The sequence below is a fragment of the Falco biarmicus genome, chromosome 1, assembly GCF_023638135.1.
Source record: "Falco biarmicus isolate bFalBia1 chromosome 1, bFalBia1.pri, whole genome shotgun sequence".
Taxonomy (NCBI): Eukaryota; Metazoa; Chordata; class Aves; order Falconiformes; family Falconidae; genus Falco; species Falco biarmicus.
The window spans coordinates 95096467-95119440 of record NC_079288.1 but is presented as its reverse complement, the minus strand read 5'-3'; the positions used below and the strand labels follow the sequence as shown (position 1 = coordinate 95119440).

Sequence of the window (22974 nt, the reverse complement as noted above, 5' to 3'; positions counted from 1 at the left end):
CGTTACCTGCACTCCTCCCTGCTGGCTGCTGCTTTGCATCGTTTTTCCCTTCCCTCCTTCAGCCAGGCCTCACCACCTAGCTCCTTCCCAGAGCTGGCTTGTGCAGATTGCAGTCTGCTCCTGTCTTTTCCCCCTATTTCTCTTTCTTCCATTCCCTCTCTAGAGGAGAGTGTTACTACACTCTGAACTCCAGTACCCAATCACACCAGCTAACAGTCATACAATAGCTGAAAGAAAAAAAGAAAATAAAGACTGTCTCCAATTTTAATGTTACATGCAGCATGTAGTACACAAAGGAATGCAATACATTGAAGGTCCAAAACTGCTGAAGGGGAAAAAAGAAACACCATCACTTTAAAGATCTTTGTTGTTTCCCTAAGATGTGTCCTTCACGGACTTGACTGGGCACAAAAGGATTCAACATAAATGAATAACTGCTAAACTGCTTCTGATCTGCAGATCATATTGTCCTGCTGACAGATCATGCATGTGAAGTAGAAGAGCTGATACAGGACAGTGAAACCATCAATGAACCTGAGAAAATTGTGAAGGTGCAGCTGGAATATAAATGGACAAAAAGCAGCCTCTAAAAAGGAAAGGCAAAAGCAAAGGAAAGAAAACAAACAGGGGAACAGATAAATGCTAAAAGCAATAGTACCCCTCCCAACACAGGGTGCTTCCTCCAAAATGTGTGCATGAGGGTTTGAGCATGTATCTATCTATCATCACGTTAGCAAGAACATGCGATAGAATAATGCCGATATAAATTACCAAAAGTACTAAAATGGATGTTTTATCTATGATAGCTTATATCTTCATTCAGATGTATTTAAGTCCTGATTAAATGGAACCCTGAAACATCTGTGGAGAGTCAGATTGAATCATCCCTTCTGGGGACAAGCACTACATGTTTTCATTACATTTCAATTATGTAGCTTGTCCAGATCTTAAGGATTTACACTGGTTTTTTAATCATATATTTCTTTAGAGTTGGACATGGATGTAATGATGATGTTGGTGCAGTAGACAAATGTTGACAAAAATAAGCAGCAAAATTTGAAGCCATCAGTTCGTTGGCTTACCTATGAATAAAAAACCTGGTTGTTTTCTTTCTTAATGTCTGGCAAAGACACTGATTTCTGAAAGCTGTGTTTTAGAACTCTTGATTAAATCTCCTACAAGTGAAAACTGTTGGTTAAATCTCCTACATATGTTTACCTTGTTGCATCAAAGAGCCATAGTAGCTTGGATCTGATTCTGAATGTGCAATTTGTCCAGGCAAAAAAAAAGTTTTTTAGAAAGTCTGGAGCCTTCTTAATGAAATGTAGAAAATGCTTAGAGAAGTAGAGAGTAATCTGGCGAAAAGATAGATGAACTCAAGATACTGAGGGAAAGATTGATCACAAAGCAGAATTGCAGAGAAAGGAGATGAAACACTAGAAGCAGATAAGTTTATCTAGTGAATGTATAGAGGAAGAAAGCAAAGAAGATAACAGATCTAGAGACAAAGACAGTGGGATGGTAGCTGAAGGAGGAAGGTTGAGAGATGATGTTTTTACTCAGATGTTCAATGACAATACTGTGTTCTTCTGATGTTGGCAAGGTGACGGTGCAAAAGCAGTTACTGCAGCAGGTAGAAGAATCAAGACAGCTTGTTAGTTTTGCAATTAAAACAGCAGACTGGTACTCCTGAAACCTGCAATTTCGCTTCCTGGTTATGTTTGAAACTTTGGTTTTCTTGAGCAAGGCAATTACTTCCCTCTTCAGTTTCCTTTTTATAAACTAGGGTGATAGTACTTCTTTTCTACCATCATCTCCTTGACTTGTTTGTCTAAGTTAAGACAGGAACCATATCTCAATACATGTTTGCCTAGAGGCTGGCAGAGTAACCTAGTCCCAGCCAGGACCATTGCGTCAGAGTGTTGCAGTAACCACTGGTAAGTAACACAAAAAGGATCAGGAAAGCTGAAGAAACTACCAAAAGGCTTGATATCAGGCACTAAAAGTGATTACTTCAAAATACATATTTGCGTTCTTTTAATTCCTTTCTGATCCTATCAAGCATACTCAAGGCAATTTCAGCTTATTTTTTATATATTGAATCTTTCTTTTACTTCAAAAGAAAGTGGTTATTTTCATCCAAGAGCTTGGGCTTTCTGAAAAACAACAGCTCACATCAGACTTTTGATAAAATCGTAAGAGCTGGAAACACTGAGAGTTCCTTTTGTTTTAATAACCTCTCTTTCATGAATATTTACTTCTCATTTGAATAATTATCATCAATAAAAATTAAAACCCTATGTTTGTGGGGAGTGTGAGCAGCTTTGGGATTAAAATGAGTGACATCCCTCAAAAATAGGACTATCAGAGGGTTATCTTTCTTACAAGCAGAGCTCTTTCTACAAGAGCATTCCGAGTCTGGAGCACTGCAAGACCAAGAAAACAGAGGAGAAAAATTCTCCACGTGAGAAGCAGAACTGGGAAAAAGATTCTATTTGGTTCATCTACACTAGCAGTTATATAGCTTCAGCTATTAGCAGTCCTACGAAAATGATGGGGATTCTAGTATCATTAATGATTCTTTTAACCACTGGGTTTAAATTGTAGTTCTTGTTCATTTAATTTTCATTATTTGCTATTTGCCTGTGCAAACAAGATGCTGTTTTCAGCAATGGGTTGCTGAGAAGCCTGTGAGGACATTGTGATTGCGATATATCACACATGTGATGACAGAAACCACAGAAATATATGAACAAAGACGAAAGACAAATGTACCCTCTAGAGCACTAAAGTTACAGAATGCCTAGACACGAGGATAAGCTAATTTATGAATCAGAGAAATAGGCTATAATTTGGAGAAAATGCCTAAGTTTGATTTATAATTTGCAGGTAGAATGTATGAACTCTGTATTTATCAGACTAAAGTTCCATACTAAAGCTAGCTGCTCTCCTGGATTTTTTTTTCTTTTTTATATGGAGATAACCACAGGCACTTATTAAACTTGATAATCTTACATACAAAGAGAGCTCCTGCTGGGTTTAGATGTGGCCTGTATTTCTTCCTGTATAAGCTGTTAATTAAGCACCTGGAACTGAAATGTTGTCAGTGGTGATACTTGGGCATCACCTGCTTGAAGGGATGTGAAGCTGTCAAATGAGGATCTCTCAGCCATTTTAGAGAACAGAAGCACACCGTGCTTAGATGCCAAACCACAAACAAATCCTAACAATGGGGAAATTGTGGTAAGGAACGAGGCACACTTATTTTACCGTGTTGTCTTGTGCTGTCTGTTGTGTTATTTAAAACAAAGTGTAATTGTGGGTTAAACTGCTCGAATACTCCATGCAGTTACATTTGGACTCTGCCTCAAAACACAGGCCCTGTGAGCACTCATGTGTTAGGAGTGTAACAAAGATCACACCTTATGTGCCTCAAGGTACACCTGGTCCATGGGGATGTACCACGCAGCAGCTCTGGCGGTGGGGCTGAAGAGGGCCTGGCAGGAGCAGAGGTATCTGACAGGAGTATGGTCTGGGTAGCGTGCTTGTGTTTCAGAGCTGACAGAGGAGCGTCTGCACTAACGGGGAGGAAAATAAACCGGATCGACCCCTGGATTGTTGCATTATTTACACCTCCATGAACCGAGTAACAGAGATCTGTGCCCAAAGTGGACAGTGTCCCAGCACAGTGTTTTGAGAAAATGGTTTTCTACCTCTTTGTTCTCCTGCTGCGTCTTGCTTTACACATACAATGCTTATACATAATTTGCAAGGGTTTTGTTACCTATATGTAATATTAAGGTCTCTACTGCAGTACAGAACCCCTGATCCCCGTCCCCTCATCACCTGGCCTGCAGGTATGTCTGGCTGTTCAGTGCCTGGGATCACAGCAAAGCCCTGCTGTTCTCTACGAGAAGACCTAAGGGGAGGAGGTCGTTTCTCTGGGCAACGCGCCTCAGACAGCGCTGCGCACCCTTGGCGGGTGCTGCGGGCAGCCTGGGGCCCGCCACGCTGCCGCCGGTGTGACCCGCGCTCTCCCTTGCGGCCCGGCCCGCCTGCCCGGGCACGACGGCCCTGCCCGGCGCTGTGGGGTAACTCGCCGTGCGGAAGCGGCCTGGTGCCGGCAGCGCGCCGCGGACGGGCCGCGCTGGGCCGCGGGCGGTGAGGCGCCGCTGCAGGCCCGGCTCCGGCAGGCCCGTGCCCCGCAGGCCGCTGGGCGGCCCCGGCCGGCCGGCAAGAGGCGGCCGTAGGCCCCGCCTCTCCCCGCAGGCTCCTCGGCGGAAGGCCGGGGCTGGTGGAGCCGCTCGCCGCCGCATGCCGCCGCGGCCCGCCGGAGCCATGAGCTCCCACCGCAGCGAGAGCGACTGGCAGGGGCTGGTGAGCGAGGTGAGGCGGCGGGGCGCGGGCAGCCGCGGGCCGGGGCGCCATGCTTCCGCGGCGCGGCCTGGACGCCGCGCACCGGCCCGCCTGGCACAGCTGCTGAGGCGGCGGCCCCCGCCCGCAGCCCCGCGCCTCGGGGAGGCTCTGCCGGGGCGGGGGGCGCAGCCGTCGGGGGGGGACCTCGGCGCGGGGTCGAGAGGGGCCCCGCTCCCACGGCCGGGCGGCTGGAGGCGGAGCCGGCGGGGGCGGGGAGGGCACCGCACTGTAGCCCGGCGAGGCTAGCGGCACGGCCACGTCTGCGGCCCGGCACAACCCCTGCGCGGCTGCTCCGTACTGGGGGACAGGCGCCTGCGAGCCGCTCGGCCGTGCTGGCCGCCGCGGGGCTGCCAGGAGGCGGGTTTTGAGGCGCCGAGCCCGCTGTGGGCGCCAAACCGCCGGGGATGCACCTGCGGCGATCCCGGGGCCGCGGCCCGCTCGGGGGGCGGCGGGGCCACTCGGGCGGCGTGCACTTGGTTTTCTTACCTGACTCGCACGTGGAAGGGGTTTGAGACTCGTGGTGCCAGTTGTAAAACAGGAGAAAAATCTGTATCAGCACAGCGGCCGTGAGCCTCAACAGGTGGAGTGTTTTCAGAATACCAGAATAGAAAATTTTGTTATCTACTAAGTCCACATTAAAACATTCACAAAGTTTACAGGGATGCATTTTCATGTAGCATGAGTTACTAAATTCAAAACAACCTGAGGTCACTATAATTTAAGGGAATCTCGTCAAAGGCTACCCTGTTTCATAGGCAAACCCGTGAAGGTTGAAGTAGGTTGGCATGCTGATTTTTGCATTGCATTAATTTTGCGTGACTGTAAAAACAGTGTTTTTATGTTTATAGTTAGCAAATAAAACGTCCGTGCAAATGGCCTGGCCCTAGATCAACCTGACTGAGTCTGCTGCCCGAGAGAACAGTGCATGCAGGTGAATTCCTCCGACTTAAGGGCTTTGCCTGTTACATGAGCGTGGCCTGAGGCCCTGACCTGTCAAAAAGATACATGAGTTCAGGGTCCTGAATCTGTCATTTGTCCTAGTGATTTCAGTGGGAGTTTGTGTGGGCCCAGGTCTGTGCTAGCACAGTACATTCGGTATTGGTGTCTACCTATGCAACACACTAAATAATCCAGAAGGAAGTGAAAAGTGTACTTTTTAGTAGTGTCCTGATGATGCAGTGTTGCATCTGACATGGTGTCACATGGCAGGGAAGCGTAAGAGATAGAGACAATTCATGAGGTGTGTTCAAAGGAAAAGTCCATATTCTTGGCTTTTAAGAGTCATTTAGATTTACTTTGGAACCTTTTTAGTTTTGATACGATTTAACCTAAAAACTCAATCCTGAAATTGAAGACTTACCTCTGGTAGGGGCTTCTGGATTGTAGCGAAGGTTAATCGCTGTGCGAAGCTACATTCTTGCAAATATTTAAGCATACATCTCATTTTCTTTTTTAGGAACAGTTAGAGGCCTGGTGATTTCCTCTTTTCCGTCTTTTTTCTCTGTTCCCACAGCAGGCTTACAGCTGGTTTTTCTGCATGAGGTCTGTAGCACGTGCTGTCAGGGTATATTCTTCTCTCTTTTGCTTTCCTCTGGCTGTTGTGATTAACTTTGTGCATTTTACCCATTAACTCCAACTTTCTAATGGGTCTGTGAGAAAGTGGCTGTAACTTCTAAAGCAACCTGTAATCAGTTTTTCCAGTTGACTGTATTCCTTGGTGGTACAGAGCTTCTCCAAGCATCTTAGCTTTAGTGTCTGCTAGGTAATGTAAGTTTTGTTCCCTGTGCATTTTGTAAATGTTTTGAAGTGCTTTCAAAAATGTAAGATGACAAAGGCAAGAAAAGATATGGTAGCTCTAAACAAACACTGTTGCGTTGCTGATGCTGCACAGTTAAAATGTAGAATGAGGTTAAAAATCTTGCTATAAAAGACCAGAAGCTGGTGGGTTCAGATCTGTCTGAAAAAAAAAGGTCACATTCTTTTTAATTTTTAATTTTCACAAGGTTGGTCCTCCCAAGTTTGAAAGCTAGGAGTAATTGAAATGCAGCATGGTCTAGTAGTGGATGGTGTCTCTGCCCATGGCAGGGCGAGCTGGAACTAGATGAAATTTAAGGCCCCATCCACCCCAAACCATTCTATGATTTTTAAAAGTCTGGCATTTCAGGTGTTAAGAAAGGTGGTAGGTCCTTATACATACATACAGAAAGGTGACCATACTGTACTCTTCACTGAAGAGAATAGAATTCTTGAAAGTAATTTTGGTCACCAGAATCTTGGTGGTAGAGTTTTGTTTGTCTGCTTTTAAGTGTTTTTGAATGTCCATACTTACATCTCAGCTTGACAGCCATGTTTACAGATATGCTAAGCTGTTGATTTACACAAGCTCATGTGAGTCAGCTCCTTAGTGATTCAGTTTTCCTGTCTGTAAGGGGGATAAAACATAGCTAAATCCCACGAATATGAATGAAAAACATGATTTAAGAACTTTGTTAGAAAGGTTGTAGAGCTTCCAGGGTAGTTGGGGGCTACTTTTTGAAAGGTTGTAGAGCTTCCAACTCTGTATGTTCTGCTGTGGATAAGGGTGTGATTTCAGTTTTTGCCTGAATCCCATGTAATCTGTCTTGGAATTGTGTTCTCTAAGGATGATGACAGAATCAGTGACAGAGAAAGGAGTAGGTGGTATCATGATTTTGGGGTGGTGACATGAGTTGAACAGTACTGGGAGATCATGTGTGGTAGTGAAAAAACACTTTTACATAATCAGCAAGACCACATCTGTCCTTGCTTTAGAGACCTCACTTCTACAAGTTTGGTCTCTTTTCTGCTGAAGTCTGGGAGTGTGCTTCCATTCACTTCATTGAGAGTTGGCACTAGTCCGAATTTAATACTGCTTAGAGAACGTGTACTTTTGGCGGTGTTTTCCACTGGAAGTGAGAAAGGTTTCCTAGGAAACCCATAAGACTAGAGTGGTTGTCCTCCATTCTTTCTGCTAGCTTCTCCCTCAGATTTGCCAACTTCTAGAATTAAGTCCAATGTCAAAATGCTTCTCTTTTTTTCCTTGTCACCTCCCACGCATTAGAGCATTTACTGTATGCTATTTACAGCTACTCATATGTGACTGTGCTTCCTAAAATTAGTTTGAAGAAATTTAGTCTCCATTTAATTTGTCATTCTCAAGAGGCTATTTCTTGATTATTAACTGTGTATGGTCTTTGGCACCACAGAGAGAAGAGATATGCTTGTGCTTTTGAGCTCCCTTGCCTAGTAATTGCCAACTTAAAACTTGGGGAAAGAGTTTTGGGGAATTATTTATCAAAAGTGCAGCTATTGAGTAGTAGTTGTAGTTGAAATAGCTAAATGTTCCACACATGAATTCCGAATAAGAATGAGAAACCTAACCTGCTTGTAATTGGCAGAGCATACCTTTCCCATTGATTGCACAGGTTTTTTATGTGGGCAAGAGAGAAGAGGAAGGAAAATTAGTGAAATGTTCATGTTTATCATATCTCTCTAACCTTCTGTCATGTTATCTTTTCAAACACAGCATGAAATGCAATTCACCAAACATATATGAGGGGACCTGACAGGCTTTGGAGCCACTAATTCCAGAGCTTTTTTAAACACAGGCAAATGCCAGTGGCTGTAGGGAAGAACAAAGTGGAGTAGATGCTCTGAGGTCCCTGGGTGATTGAGTTGGCATAGTCATGGCTTTGTCATTTGGAAAAGGAAGTGGAAATGCTAAAAGAGCTGGCACTGTGACTTACTGCTCTGCAAAGTTCTTGGGGGAGTTCTGTGGGAGAGGTGGCATGGAGACCTGCATGCTGGGCTTTCAGGCAACAAAACAAGTTTTTGTTTGTCCTGTTTGCATGTTCCAGGTTGGACTAAGATACGCACAGGGATGTTGAGGAACAAACACAGAAAAATTAATAATGTAATCAGATGCACCACATACAAAACTTTTAAGGGCACCACATCACAAAATAGTGTTGACGAATCAAATCAAATTATGGTAATTCCTAAATGACCAGTGAAGATGATGTGGTGTAGTGTTGTCATCAAGATAAGACATGGTGGTCTGGGGCGTTGCTTATGTCGCTTACCTCATCAGTGAATGATATGAGCATCCTTTGTGTTTCAGCAGTCAGGACGTAGTGAAGCAAGCTCTGGGCAGCAGGCAAAGCAGAGCTGATGTTGTGGAATAAAACAAAGGACACTGCGTTGTCTCAAGATTTATCAGAGATCAGGACATGCGATGAGGTGGCAGGCAAATGGCCAGTAATTGTATATTTCTCTGGATTTGAGTGCTTGACTCTTTCAGACAAGTTGAGCCGTTTAATCTGAAGTCAAGGGGAGCAACATTACTGAAACACAGTCAACAAACACCCTGCATAGTGACTTTGCAATGCATTTTGGGGCGCTTCAGTTTGTAATTTCTACAACAAAATCGCCTCCAAAAGGACAGTGAGGAGAAATCTGATAAAACTGCAGGCAGTTAAATAGCAGTTGGATCCCCTGTCCAGAAGATGGAAAGTAGAGTTCATGGTTTCTCTGAGAGCATGGTGGGCAATAGGTTTCTAGGCCCATCAGCGTTTGGGAGGACACTAGGTGCTGGATTGTTGAGAGAACATAGAATGTGTTCCACAGTGATTCCAAAGCACAGTTTGGAGGTAGACTTCTACCCTCAGAAAATTAGATATTTTCCTTCTTTGCACTAATTGCCCTTAAATACCCAAGTATAGGCCAGTAATTTGTACAAATCTAAAATAAATTATTTTGTGATAAGAATTTGGTGTGTTTGTTGGTTTAGAAAAAGCAAGTCTAAAACCTTGACAGTGTCCCAGCTTCATCAGATTATTAGACCATGTCTACGGTGTCTTTAATAAGATCTATCCAGATTTGTTGCTAAAAATAGCAATGGACAAATAGCAAGTGTTTGATCTGGAGGGTCACCTTGGAGCAGTTACATTCTCCTGTAATGTCAGTCTCTTTTTACTCAATTTCACTAAAGTAGTCATCTGGCTGTAAAGCAGTTCAGGCAGTAATGTAAGAAGTCATATATATTCCTTTAATTATTATGATCTTCCTTGTAGCAATTATAATTTGCTTTATTGCAGATAACAGCAAATGGGTAGATAAAAGTCACTAGACAGATAGGAGAAGTTGTATGTTGTAGCTTTTAGATTGAAAGTATAGCAGCTGGTTCTTGGTTAACTTTGTTTTTTAAACTCAAAGATTATTTTGGAACATCAATTAAAAAGAAACAAAAGACAGTAAGAATATTTTCTAGTGACTAGCGCATAACAGAATTCATTTGTTTGTCTCACTGATAGAGAGTACATGAGACATAGGCTTTCCTTCAATTGCAGAGGAAGAAATCTCTATATGAATGCCAGAAGCATCTATTGAATACTTTTTCTCAGAATAGATGAGAATTTTTTTCTTATTGTCTGTGTTGCTCCAAAAAGGCTGTTGAACTCCTGTGTTCCTTTTGACAGCATACCAATTTTGCTGCACTTGCTTGTCCACATATGGGAAATTGTTGGTGTGACTCAGTTGTTTCCCTGAGTAGAATTAATTTCTGTTGTATAGTTGTTAGGTCAGTTTATGACAATTACTAATAATTATTATTTTTTTAATATTCAGAAACATATATATTGAATAAACTCTCTGAGGTCTGTCTTTGTAAAATCTGTTTTTTCTTCAAAACTGGTAATTAGAATTTGAAAGATACCTCTGTTGAATAATCAAATTCCACAGAAATGCTGTGGCTTTATTGTGTCTTGTACCATAAGGCCATGGAAACAAGTGACTATACATTTTTACTATTTTTATTGCATTTATTTGGGAAAGTCACTATATACAAAAGTTAAAAATACCTTTAAAAAAAAGTCTTCTAGGTGGTCATTTTTATAGCAAAATCCAAACAGTACATTGATGAGAGATGCCAACCCCTTTCTTCTGTATGACACATCATCAGCATACAATTAATCATATTAAAATATAGTTTAAACAAGGAGGACGTCACTATTCATTTAGACCCTGAACGCAACTCTCCCCACAATCTGTTTATGGTTCATTATTCTCAACCTAACAGATAATAGAGAATTCCCTTGCCCCTGCCAGTGCTGCTGTGAAAGATGAAGTCTTCCTTTATGCTTTGAGTGTGTCCTTTGTGGAGGGCTGTGACACACGGCAAAACCAAGATTTGTTTAGCACTAGGTCTGCATTTCTGCCTTATAAGTAGTATTTTTTTTATAGTTTTATCCACAAGCTTCTGACTCTGTCGTTCACTGCTTCATATACCACCACTCGGGCCAGGCTCAGAGGCACCTGCTGGTGGTGTGGGTGACTAAGGCGAGATGTTTAGCTTTGCTTCTCTCACATTGTGTACATTGTATAGGCTGTTCTTCTGCTCCACGTAGGTGTTGGCTGGATGGGTCAGCTTCATTCTTTCTGGTGGTTAAAGGAACAGGACAGGCTACTTGGTTCAGGGGTTTGGGCTGCTGGGTTTTTTTGGTGTGATGATGAGGTTTGCTTTTACTCATTTTTATTTGCAATTACTGTATTAGATTGTTAGTATTTAAAAGCAATTTAGTGAAGGCATATTTTAGAATTGACTAAGACATGAGATAAAACTGGAAAAAAAGAAGAGAGATTGTCAGAGGCAAATATTTCACTCTGAGGAAAGGAATTATTTTATCAAGTTTGAAGCAGTTTACCATGTCACTGTAATCACATGCTGACAAGTTTAAAGTTTAGCTTCTGATACTTTTCAGTGCTTTATCAGGGGACTTGACATTTGTGTAAGGTATCAGTAAGGACATAAGTACATAGGTACAGTTGCTTTTGTTGATGCCAAGGCATCATAATCCAGAAAATTTATGGCAGGATTTCAACTTCAATATTGCCAGAAATAAACTTAATCCAAGGTGGAAGTGTCCTTTTTGAGAGTTCAAATCCTTCTCGGAATTGCTTTTCTCATTCCCTTCCCACTTTTTTGCAACCAAGTGTTTACCATTTTTGGAAAATGTTGGTTGTACTAATATACCAAAGTCGCTTTTCCCTTTCTTATCGACTTGAAATTGAGGTTAACAAAGTCAATTCTAAGCAAGTAGTACATATGAGTAATGATTTTTGTCCCAAAGAACAGCACTGACTCAAACAGTATGGAAGTGCTGATGCTCATGCTTTGTGCAAGAGCCTATAATGACAAAGTATTCTTGTCAGTGTATATAATGAAACTATAAATTGTTTTCATGACTGCTGTGATATTTGGTCTCTTGCAGAGCACACTTAGAAAGTGGTTAGCGCTACGCCTTATGTGAGAGTATCAGAAATAGAAATATATGCTTTAGCATGAGCAGTGTCAAGTGATGGGTAGGAAGAATCTGCTGACGGAACATCACGTTAAGTGAAAAAACTGCCCAAAACTTCTGATAGGTAACATTCAGCCACTGCAGGAAAGGATGACGTACAGGTTACTCTTTTTCCTCTCAGTGGGGAAGGGCAATGAAGCAGATCAGACTAATGCAGAACAGGTAAGATTTGCAAGTTCTGCTTTGGTTTGTGCATGAGAGGCAGTGGCTGGAGGGGAAGGCGCACCTCTGCCTCCCCTCTCCATTCAGGTGTTTGCAATATTCCTGCATTATTTCGCATTCTTCTGACTCAACAAGCACGTGTGTATGGTATCACAGCTGAATTAGTTTTTTTACTTGTGTGGGTACCACACTGTAATTGTTTCAGACTCAAGGTAAATTTTGGTTGCTGCTCACGCTATCACTTCTGCTGTAACATGGTCCTGTTTCACTGTCCAGGTGGGAGGCCGAGCCCAGAGGACATTGCTGGTAGCATGGGGAGGAGGGGGAAGGAAGGGGGAGTGGGGCAGGAGATGCTGGTTGCTGAGAGCTGGGTGTTGTGGACGCAAGTAGAAAAGGGAGTTTGCAAAGGATTCTTCTTTCTAGGAGCTTTCCCAGGGCTGTGGGTCAAATTGTGAGGTTTCTCATCCTATTGTGTATGAGGAAAAAGAGGAGAAACTTGAATTGCTGAATTCTTCTCACTCATGGTGTTCAGGTGAGCATGTGGCCTTACAAATGGATTTCAGGCTTCTGATACAACAGATCTCTTTCCTGTGATTATTATTAGTAAGCTAAGACTACTTGTGGCAGACTTTGATCTCATGCAGCGAGTCTTCCTCCACCTTTTCAGACAAAAACTTGAGCCTCTTGAACCTAGTTTGGGCTGGGCTAGATATGGCTTGTTACAATTAAGTTGTGGTTTGTTTTTTTTTTCTCTTCTGCAGTACCTGGTGTGCAAAAGAAAGCTTGAAAGTAAAAAGGAAGCATTGCTAATCCTTTCCAAAGAGCTGGACACCTGTCAACAAGAAAGGGACCAGTACAAGCTTATGGCAAATCAGCTGCGGGAACGACACCAGTCTCTGAAAAAGAAGTATCGGGAGCTGATTGTAGGTTGTTGTTTATGAATACTGTATAACTGGGGGACAAGGGTGAACCTCACAAAAATGGAAAGAAGTCCATAATGACTGCTGTAAAAATGTTTAGGTACTTGTTCACAGTAGTCCTGCAGTTGTAGAGCCCTGATCATATTATTACTCATCTGTTCCACGTTGGTGAGGTAGTGCCTGTTATATAAGACACAGAAAGACACTGCGTGCTCTGAGGAAATTAGTTTCAGTCATAATTTCATTTAAAAACTGACTGTGGTATTATTATTCCACAGCAACTTAATGTACCATTATGAAAAATAATGCAACATAAATTTGTAATGACCTGCTGTTCTAGAAGTGTAAACAAATCTTCAGCCTTAGACAGTTTTTTGAGTTGAAATTAATATTACTGGTATTAATCAAGATGCAGTACTTCAGAAACATTTTTGATAACATTTTTGTTAAAATATGTGTTTTAAAATTTGATCCACAAAGTTAATATAGTTGCTGGCTTCAGAAAAAAGTTGCCAGTAAAATATGTCCATTTATTTGTAGGATGGGGATCCATCCCTTCCGCCTGAAAAGAGGAAACAGGTAGGATTTATTTTTCAGTTCATATTATTTATCTGTCACAAAAGTACTTTGCAAAAGTGTGAAAATATTAACTAAGAAAGCTGGTAAAAAGCAAGCATTTCTGTCTGTTGAAAAGCTCTGTCTTTAATCTGTGGCTTCCTGTGCTTTTGTCTAAACATGTTTCATTCTGAAATATCTGAACTATCATTAATTAGAATATATGGCTATTGCTTTTATGTTCACCTGAGACTGAAATTGGTCAGCGTACAGAGACTTGAGATTGTTCTCCTTGTTGTTTGTCCTTCATGTATTGAGTCCTAAAATGGGTTCGTGACAGGACTTCTCATACTTAAAAGCAATCTGGGAATGCATTGTCTGCATTCCATAATTGTTAATTTATTGTTGTGAGTACTGTTTTCCATTAGATACTCTCCCAGGTCACTTGGGCTCTGAGTTATAAATGGTAAGAACAATGGTAATTGCATTTTATGGTTCCCCTGGAAAACTTTTTGCCTGCTCACCTTTTTTGTTTGTTCCCGGAGATCTACATAGTGTGTCCCTGTTGTGGAGTGTTGCTTGTCACATCTTAAAATTATCTTAATTTTTAGAGAAAAATGGCACCCGAAACACAATGTGTGAGCAAGGAGAGGAGGACAACCCAAAAGAACAAGAATTGTTACTGTAATTGCCAGTCCTGAAAGTCTTTTAACCATGTTTAAAACATGGTTATTGCATTCCCTTAATGGATCAGAAGTTTTACTCATCATCCTTTCCCTGGGAGTTTGCATGTAGTTCTTGCTGTTTTCTTAAAATTTTAGGGACTCGGGGTTTTGATTGTTTTAAACTAAATTTTCAGAGGCAATATAATTACTCGTTCAGGCACTTAAAACAAATAGCTGCCAAGAAGTCCGTGGCTCAGCATAGAATCATTTAACTTCCTCATTATTTAGCATAATTTATTTGAAATTCTGTTATTTCGATAGAATTCTAATAAAAGGGTTTGATCAGGTATAGGTTTGTGCGTTCTGACTACTAAAACTGGAGTTGAAGAATATACAATTAAAAGGGGAAAAAAAGCACAATGCAGTATATGGGTCATTATAGAGGGAAGTAGGAAGGGAGATTTGCCATTCCATGGATGTTGGTCTGATTCATCTTCCATCTTCCAAAACAAATAAATCTAACACTTGTTTCTAAAACACTAGCAATATTTAGTCTAAATTCAGAAGCTGTGATTATGTTAAGTTTTGGCAAATCTTACCATGGTAAGCATGTGGAAAGCCATTTAATAATTTAGCTAGGAGTTGGTTTTTTTTGCTGAGAAAGCTATGTATTTGTGCTAGGTAACGGTGAAATAAAGAAAATCTTGTTCTCAAATGTGGTCATTTATAGGTCTTCCTGAAGGACAATATATACTCTAGGTTGTACAGTTAGTGCACTTTTTGAATTTTCATTTTCCCGAGAAGTGTGTCTGTTGCATACAAGGTGGATAATCTTGGGTAGTTAGGGCAACCTTTCTGAAGAAGAGTATGGTTTTGCTTTGAGAAATGCACCAAAGAATAATAAAATAAATTTGTGAGTATTTTTGCGTTATTACTGTATGTGCATTTTTTAGCAGTTTTTCATCTGAGAAAGAGTGAAGTGCTCTTTTGCACTTTTTTCCATCCCCTTTTTGCCCAGAAGCCTAGTTGCCTGCTGGGGGAAGTTTGTGACCTCAGTCACTTTATATAAACAGAGGCCCTGATTCTATAATGAATTTTGTATGGCACAAAAGTGCATGCTGTTCTCATGGTCAGAAATAAGATGAAAATATTATATGCTGAACAACTTGCTCTGTTATGTTTCTTTACCACAACTGAAAAATTATTGTTGAAACTGCAATCTAGAACCTTAACTGTAGTAGGTGGGTTGGAGTTGCTACTTTCTTCTCTTTCGTGTCTTCAGTTTTCATCTTTATTATCAATTACACTTTGACTTCTTAAAATATCTTATTTTCCACGTTGTGCCTTCTCTCCCTGTTTTGCAACACACTTTTGTCATGTTTTGTGTGTAACCAAGCAATTTCTATCAGCAAATAGTTAGTTAACTCAGAACGTGTTTTTGTAAAAATTGGTGTTCCTTATCTTAACATGCAGTGCTCTGCAGTGTTCTCCCTCTCAAAGCTGTGTGTGCAGTGGTACACATCTCTGACATAATTGGTTTGGACTCAAGTATCTTAAAGGTCCTTTTCAACCTAAATGGCTCTGTGATTCTATCCAAAGATTGCTCCATGTGTATCACCTTTTGCCAACCAACAAAAGCAGGAAATGAGAAACTGTGCTACTGAAACCTCTTTTCCTCCAGTAGGTGTTTTACTGTTAGTGTTATCACAGCCTGTGAGCTGTCAGCGCTTTCCTGGTCACTCTTACCATTCACAATTCAATGTTGCAGTTGAAGGTAGCTTTATAATGTCTTGTGGTGTCAGGGGTAGGGTAATTTCTGCATAAGTAATGGAGGGGTGAATTGTTTCAGGAGGATAGGAATAATAAAGAGTTGATTTTGATGTTAAAATTCACCAGAGGTGGTAAACAACAGACACTCCCAGTTTTGAAAGGCATGTTAAAATGTTGCTCTGACTACAGAACCTCTGTTATACATCCTGTATAAACAGAAATTCTACCATTCTGCAGTGGTACGCATTTGTATGTATTTGCTGTGATAATAGAACATTTTTATGACATTGGCAAAAAGTTACTGGATGTCTGTTGGACAGTGTCGCCATGCTGGGAGGCTTAAAGAAAAAAACATAGATGTGATTTCTACCTTGATTTATATTGACTATTGTTTTTGTCTACATTGCTTAAATTTTCAGTATTCGGTTTGGGAGAAGCTTTGTCACTGAAATAACAGATCAGTGAATCCTTTGACCTTCTATATGAAATAGAAGTTCTTTTAATACAAATGAGATCCTTTGAATAAGCAAAGGTGAAGTAAAATGCATGGTTAGGAAAAGACTGTGCTGGGCCACAGTCCTAAATATGATTTGCTGAAATTGATGTCAGTGAGACCACTCAGTTGGCGATACTGGGTTTGCAATGGGGCTGTTTGTCAATTGTAAAGCTGCAGTGCATGTGTTCACTGGTGAGGGCTTGTATTTGTATTTTAAATGTATGATGAATCAAATTAAATGGAGCTAAATATCACAAAATCACAGAACAGTTGAGGTGGGAAGCCAGCTCTTGAGATCAACTAGTTCGATCTCCCTGCTCAAGCAGACCACTTAGAGCAGGTTGCCCAGGACCATGTCCAGATTTTTAGTATCTGCAAGGATGGAGACTCCACAGCCTCTCTGGGCAGCCCGTTCCAGTGTTTGACCACTCTCGCGGTAAAAAATGGGGAGGGGGTGGTGTTCAGATACCTGCAGCTATTGAGGTGGCTGAAGTCCCTCATGAGGACCAGGGCCTGTGAACATGAAGCTTCTTCCACTTGTGTGAAGAAGGCCCTATCTACTACTTCTTCCTGATCAGGAGATCTATAGCAAATACCCAGTACAACAGCACACGTTGATCTGCCCGCTAATCTTGGCCCAAAAGGTCTTGGCTGAATCCTGACCTGTCCCAAGGCAGGGCTCCATCATTCCAGCTATTCTCTCACATGAAGGGCAACGCCCCTCCTTTGCCCTTGTGCTGTACTTCCTAAAAAGCCTGTATCCCTCCCTCACAGCACTCCAGTTGTGTGAGCTATTCCACCATTTCTGCATGATCCCAATGAGATTATAACCCTGTGACTGCAAACAGTCATCGAACCCGTCCTGTTTGTTCCCTGTGCTCCATGTGTTAGGCCTCTGAGGGGCGTCCAAGTGTGCCAGTTCCGAGGCACATGCTTGGGAGCTTTCCCCCCAAGGCTGTTCTGCAGGCGCTTCCTTCTTCACATGCCCGTGTTCAAAGGAATTACGCTTCAGCTCAGTTGCTTTGCGAATTGCTATGTCTACTCTCTTCCTATCATCCCAGGTTCTTGGCTTGCCTACCCTATCCCAAGCCTCCTCGTTCCTTCCCCAATAATTTCTAGTTTAAAGCTCTCCTTCTGAAGTTGGCAAACCTGTCGGCAAAGATACTTTTGCCTCATGTAGTCAAGGGGATCCTGTGACTTCCAAGCAGCTGTTGAGCCTTAGAGAGGGTCCCATGGCCACAGAACCCTCTGAGGCTCCTAAATGGGCCTTGTAATGTAATGGTGGCGTAGTCCTAGTATAGAGCTCAGCTTGACAACTACTCTTTTTGCCAGGCAGAAACTCTCATCGGAGAATTGGTGTGCATCCTTCCTGAAGGTCATAGTCCTTAACTCAGTTATAGTTATCTGTAGGTGTCCCGAGGTGATTCATTCAGACCGAGACTCTGACTGCTCCAGTGATCACTTGACATCACAACAGCATGCTACCCACTCACCGAGACACTGGTCAGACAGCTTGACTTCTACTAATCAATAAGTTCATGAACATGGCGTTTTGGGGCAAGCAGAACATCAGAAGGACCAGAGGTTCCAGACAGGAGTATGTTGTGACATGCCCCAAATGGACCAATTCTGATCCCTTTCGCTTCCAGTTCTAGCTTAATGTATGCAGCTGTACAAACAAACTTCAGGGATTGCCTTGTGACTGTTTATGACATCATAAGGAAAAAATGACTAGTGTGACTACAGTGAGACTATTTCTTGTTAATTCATTAATTCAGGAAGTTTTGCTAGTCTTGCACTAAAATGCAAAAGCTGCAGAGTCCTGTGAGATGAAGTCTTCAGATAAGATACACTACAGGTTAAGCAATCATTTTGTATTTATATCACCGGGGTGCTCTGAAGATTAATGATTTCTGACTTTCTTCAGAGGGTTTGAAGATTAAAAATGTTTTGCATGGGCCAAGCTTAGACCTGTGCACTTTGCTCTGGTTTGTGGGTGCGTGTGTTTGACTCTCATAGTGTGAGACAGCAGATGGAAAACAGTGAGATCATTTGCCCTTGTAATGCATCAGAGAGCAATATTTCCGTGGATTCCAAAATGTGCCTGCTCCAAGAGCATAGCTGGTAGAGAGATCCTGTTTTCTGCACGCTGAAATTTGCTGTTCCATTGATAGGAACAGGTGGCAGTATGCAAACCTAGAACTTCTTAGCCACACTAGGAGTCACGCTTTGTGAAGTGACACTGTTGTTTCTTCAGCATGTAGGTTAAGCGACACTGTTGTTTCTTCAGCATGTAGGTTCTGCAGTAGATGTAAGGCTAGAATAGAAGGAATGCCGATTCTAATAGATGTGATAGTCCCTCTTTAGAATTTGGAGTGCTCTTCAGACCTGACGTGTACAACAACCTCTCCTCTGGTTGCTGTCTTTTACTTTAATGGCATAGAGGGTCCACACCCCTACACCTGAATATTCTGTTAATTAGTCACAACACTCAGAATGTTTAAGGGATGTTGATTCTTTTTATGCATTATCTCATAGATTAAGTTGTCCTCAAGATCTCAAAGCAGCTAAAATATTTCTGATGAAACAAGATGAAACATTTTTGTATTCTATCCTAGTATATTAGACTTTGTATAAGTACAATTTAATAATTTCTCTTTGACTATGCTCATCTGCTGTCAACAAAAACTTGATGCCTATATGAAGCACGGGAGGACTGAAGTACCTTGTTGAACCTTCATTGCGAAGGAGTTTCTGCCAAGTCACTTCTCATGATGCTGATTATTCGTATAGACACTCTTGGTTGCTGCTTACGATGTGTGTTAACAAGTCGCTGTGCAAAAACTGGCCTCATGAAGGAGTCTGTAGTTGATATTAATGTTACTTTGTTTGTCAGCCTTCGGCAAATGCTCCACGCCTGGCTGGGTGGTGTTTGGTCCTCTGCAGCGTTATGCTAATCTAACACACAGAAGACTGGTTGAAAACGAGAGGAAAAGTATTCCTTTTATATGTCTACTGCTTAAATGGCTTTTTGGTTTTATTAATCAGCTCTATAAAAATTCCAATTGCTGAGTGTCTTTCAAGTATGGGAACAGGAGCGAGCCTTTCTTGTTTTGCAGAGCCTTGTCAAGTTTTGACTAGTGTGCTAGTGTGCTTCTGTGGCGGGATTCCTGCCTGGTTCTCTGAGCAGCAGATGCTCAGAGGAGGAGAGAATTTTCTTCTTCTCTTGTTTTATGTCAAGTGACTGCTTGGCAAGGCTTTGATTTTTGTTGTTGTTTTTCTGTGGGTAAATGTGACCCATATTAAGTGTATTTTGTTTAGTATGCCCAGGACCTATAATTTCAGAAGTCTTCTCTACATAGTTTTTCAACGTAAACAGAAAAATACAGTAATTTTTGCTTCTTATCATCAGGAAGCTAGTGCTAATCATCAGTTCTTTTACCTTGGAGTGAACAGTGGTAGTTGGTAAGCAAAGCAGGTCTTTCTGTATTAATTCAGCCATTGCAATCATATGAATGCATTGGAGGAGAAACTGCAATTAAATTTGCTATCAGTCACACCCATCAAGTGTGCTTAATGTTTCATCAAACTTCTTTTTCTGTCAGCCTATTAATTCAGTATATTCTTTGTTTGAAGGTGTGGATGAAAGAAACATAAAAGACTGAACTGCAGTATAGAAATGCTTATTTGTATAGTAAAATATTTTTTAAACTGTAAAGGTATGTTGGAAGTTTCCCCCTCATCCCCCTTGCCAAATTACTTTTTCAGGCAGTATCTAAAGGCAGAAAGTCCTTTTTTTAAAAAAAAAAAAATCCTTTTTTTTTTTTAAGTGTCGGATAAGATTTATGTGCAAGAGAATTGAGAGCTATATTAAAGAGTGTGTTACTATCCATCATTTTTAAAGTGGTGTGGAGAAAATAACTCCATGTGTATGTGTAGCTAGATTTGCAAAATTGTTAAAGGAGCCAAATTCAAGTGTAGTGCATAATTCCAGGGCTGCCTATTTCGAGTTACTTCCCACCCCACCCCCCTTTCTTTTTGGGTCAGCAGTGAGAAAAAATCTGTTGCTGTCTGACAGGTATTCACTGGCTTATGTTAATAAATATTTGTATGTATTTTCACCAGTAGTTTCACATGCTTATCTGTAGCTAAAAGTTAAGGTTCTTTTCCACCTTCTATCTGAAAAATGTTCTTGCAAATTTTAACAAAGTCTGAGTGGAAAAGGGTAAGGTCTGATCTATTCCCATTGAATCTTTCACTCTTTGGTCTGTTCTGATTTATGGTGCTTTTTTGCCCCCTATGTAATAAAGGTAGGCACTTACCACTCGGCACCCTCACATTGATCTTTTTCTGCTTTCTTGCAAGCTTCTGGTGGGATTGCTGGCTGTGGTCACACTTGCTGTTGGTCAGAGAGAAAAGGAATATGGGGACAGTTTCTTATGCCCAATGGGGGGTTGGGCTGCACTGAAATCATACTTCACCGAGAGGGTGATTCGTCACTGGAACAGGTTGCCCAGGGATGTGGTCACAACACTAAGCCTGTCAGAGTTCAAGAAGTGTCTGGGTGATGCTTTTAGTCATATGGTTTAGTTTTAGGTAGTCCTGCAAGAAGCAGGGAGTTGGACTTGCTGATGCTTATGGGTCCCTTCCAACCTGAAATATTCTGTGATAACATGCAAGCTTCCTGTGACAAACAGAGGCAAAACAAATAGCTTATCATGTTGCAGAGACTCAAGAATACCTGCTGGAAACTGAACATTGCCAGAAGTGGACAGAGCTCTAGAAAGATTGATAGCAGGCAGTTAATCAGAGACTAGAATGAGGCACGCTTTTTATTGCAGACAGTTGCGTTAGGGGTGGTTAGGAGAAAAACAGTTTCCACTGCTGCGGGTTGTTGCAGAGGCAAGACAAGATGAGGCTACAGAAAGATACAGACCTTTGCATCTTTCCCTTTCATTACCCATGGCTCAGAAATCTCTCTTCATCAGTACTTCCAAGTTAGTTTTGAATGATGTGAATGAAAGAATTAAAGTCTTTCAAAGTGAAGAAGTAAAGGCAGTTACAGGAGTCTCTTTAAGGCTTCACCTAGAATCAAAAGAAACTGTTGAAGAAATTGAGTCTAGAGAAGCTGAATTTGGCTAATTTTCAGAAAGTTGCTCTCTGTTGCATGGGTAAATGCTATGAGCTTTATTGTCTGCTGAAGTAACTTGTCTTGAATTTCTAAGTGAATTCTGTGTGTTCTATGAATATTGAAAAGAAGTTGCCAGGTGGAAAAATGAATTGCCTTTCTCCTTGCATAGATTTCATCCCTTTCCTCAAAAAATATGTGCTTACAGGCTCATGAAGCCAGTCCTCCATTGTTAGTTTTATCATCTTTCAACCATATGGTATGTTTTCTTATATATGCAAACGAAATGGTACCAAGTCCAGGTGTCGTTCAGTGTATCCTTTTGGCTGGCTCTTTTTAAGCCCAGTAGAGCTCTTCTGAAAATCAAGTATTTCCCCTTCTATCCACATTTAACCGAGAGCTTTAATGAGGTCTTGCCAAAACCTTTAAAACTCGGAACAATCTAAATTACATGTTGTATGGAACCTCTAAGCCAGGGAAATGAATAATTGCTGGAGACTACTTCTGTGACATAGCTTGGTTGTTTTAGTTTAACGAAAGTATAATAGAAGCTTTGCATTAAGGACCAAGTCTATACTTAGCTCATTGTAATGCTCTTAGCATGCTTAAATGAGGCTGTTTTATTTTGGTGTCTAAAATTCTTCATTTAAAGTTGCTTCCAAAATCCCTGTCTCGAGTATAAAGGTTTTTGTCACATTAAGTCATTTATATGACTGACAAATAAAATTCAGCATAGAATTGCAATCCCAGAGAAATGGTTTTAGAGGAAATAAATCTGAGCAGGAAGATTTACTCTAGGCATGGTAATGCCTTTCCTGCAGTTACTGGGAGTTTTGACTACAGAATGCTAGAATCCTGGCGTTGAGGCTGTAAACACTGATTAGTGAGACTGAGTTCTTCCCAGGTGTTGAAATTACATGTGCTATTGCAGTGTTAGGAGCGTTCAAATTCATCATAAAAAGGGACTTTATAAATAGAAGTGTTTCAGAGAAGTTTGTATAAATCATGTTCCTTTTAACTAACTCAGTCTGGTGGTTGGATGGCCTTTGTTGAAAGTCAGCTTTCTTTAAAAAGAAAAATATAATTGCATCTGAGCGGTAGCCATAGATACTTCAGTTTATATACAATTTCCTGCAAACATGGGTTCTTTGTTTTCTTTATTTTAAACAGCCATTAAGCAGTACTTATCAATGCCATTGACTGAATGTGTTCTGAAGCTCCTTGATTCATTCAATGTATGAATGACTATTACACATTTGCTTAACATGTAGAAAAATTTATTTTTTTTTAATTGCCAAAGCATACGTGAGGAACTTTTTGCATTGCTTGAATGGTTGCTATCTTGAAAATAAAATTACAGTCAGCTTAATTTTGGTCCTATAATTAGCTGTTTAAGTTTTTTGCTGTTACATTATTTTTCCCAAATTATTTATTTACAGTCTTCAGGCTTATCAGTAGTTTAAAAAGTGCTTTAATTTCTTCCAAA

The 22974-nt window shown here is 41.2% G+C and overlaps 1 protein-coding gene across 6 annotated transcripts in view; it reads left to right on the top strand.

Moving 5' to 3' along the window:
* The first annotated feature begins 4118 nt into the window (after positions 1–4118).
* CCDC149 (coiled-coil domain containing 149) overlaps positions 4119–22974 on the top strand; it is a 52083-nt gene continuing 33227 nt past the window's right edge. For 3 of the 6 annotated variants that reach the window (XM_056348921.1, XM_056348913.1, XM_056348903.1), the window contains exons 1-3: positions 4120–4386; positions 12716–12877; positions 13415–13453. In XM_056348921.1, the coding sequence (XP_056204896.1) occupies positions 4315–4386; positions 12716–12877; positions 13415–13453 (273 nt within the window). In that variant the 5' untranslated portion in view covers positions 4120–4314. Of the gene's footprint in view, positions 4387–12715; positions 12878–13414; positions 13454–22974 lie in introns of all 6 variants that reach the window. The other 3 variants (XM_056348884.1, XM_056348875.1, XM_056348894.1) reach the window with 2 other exon arrangements.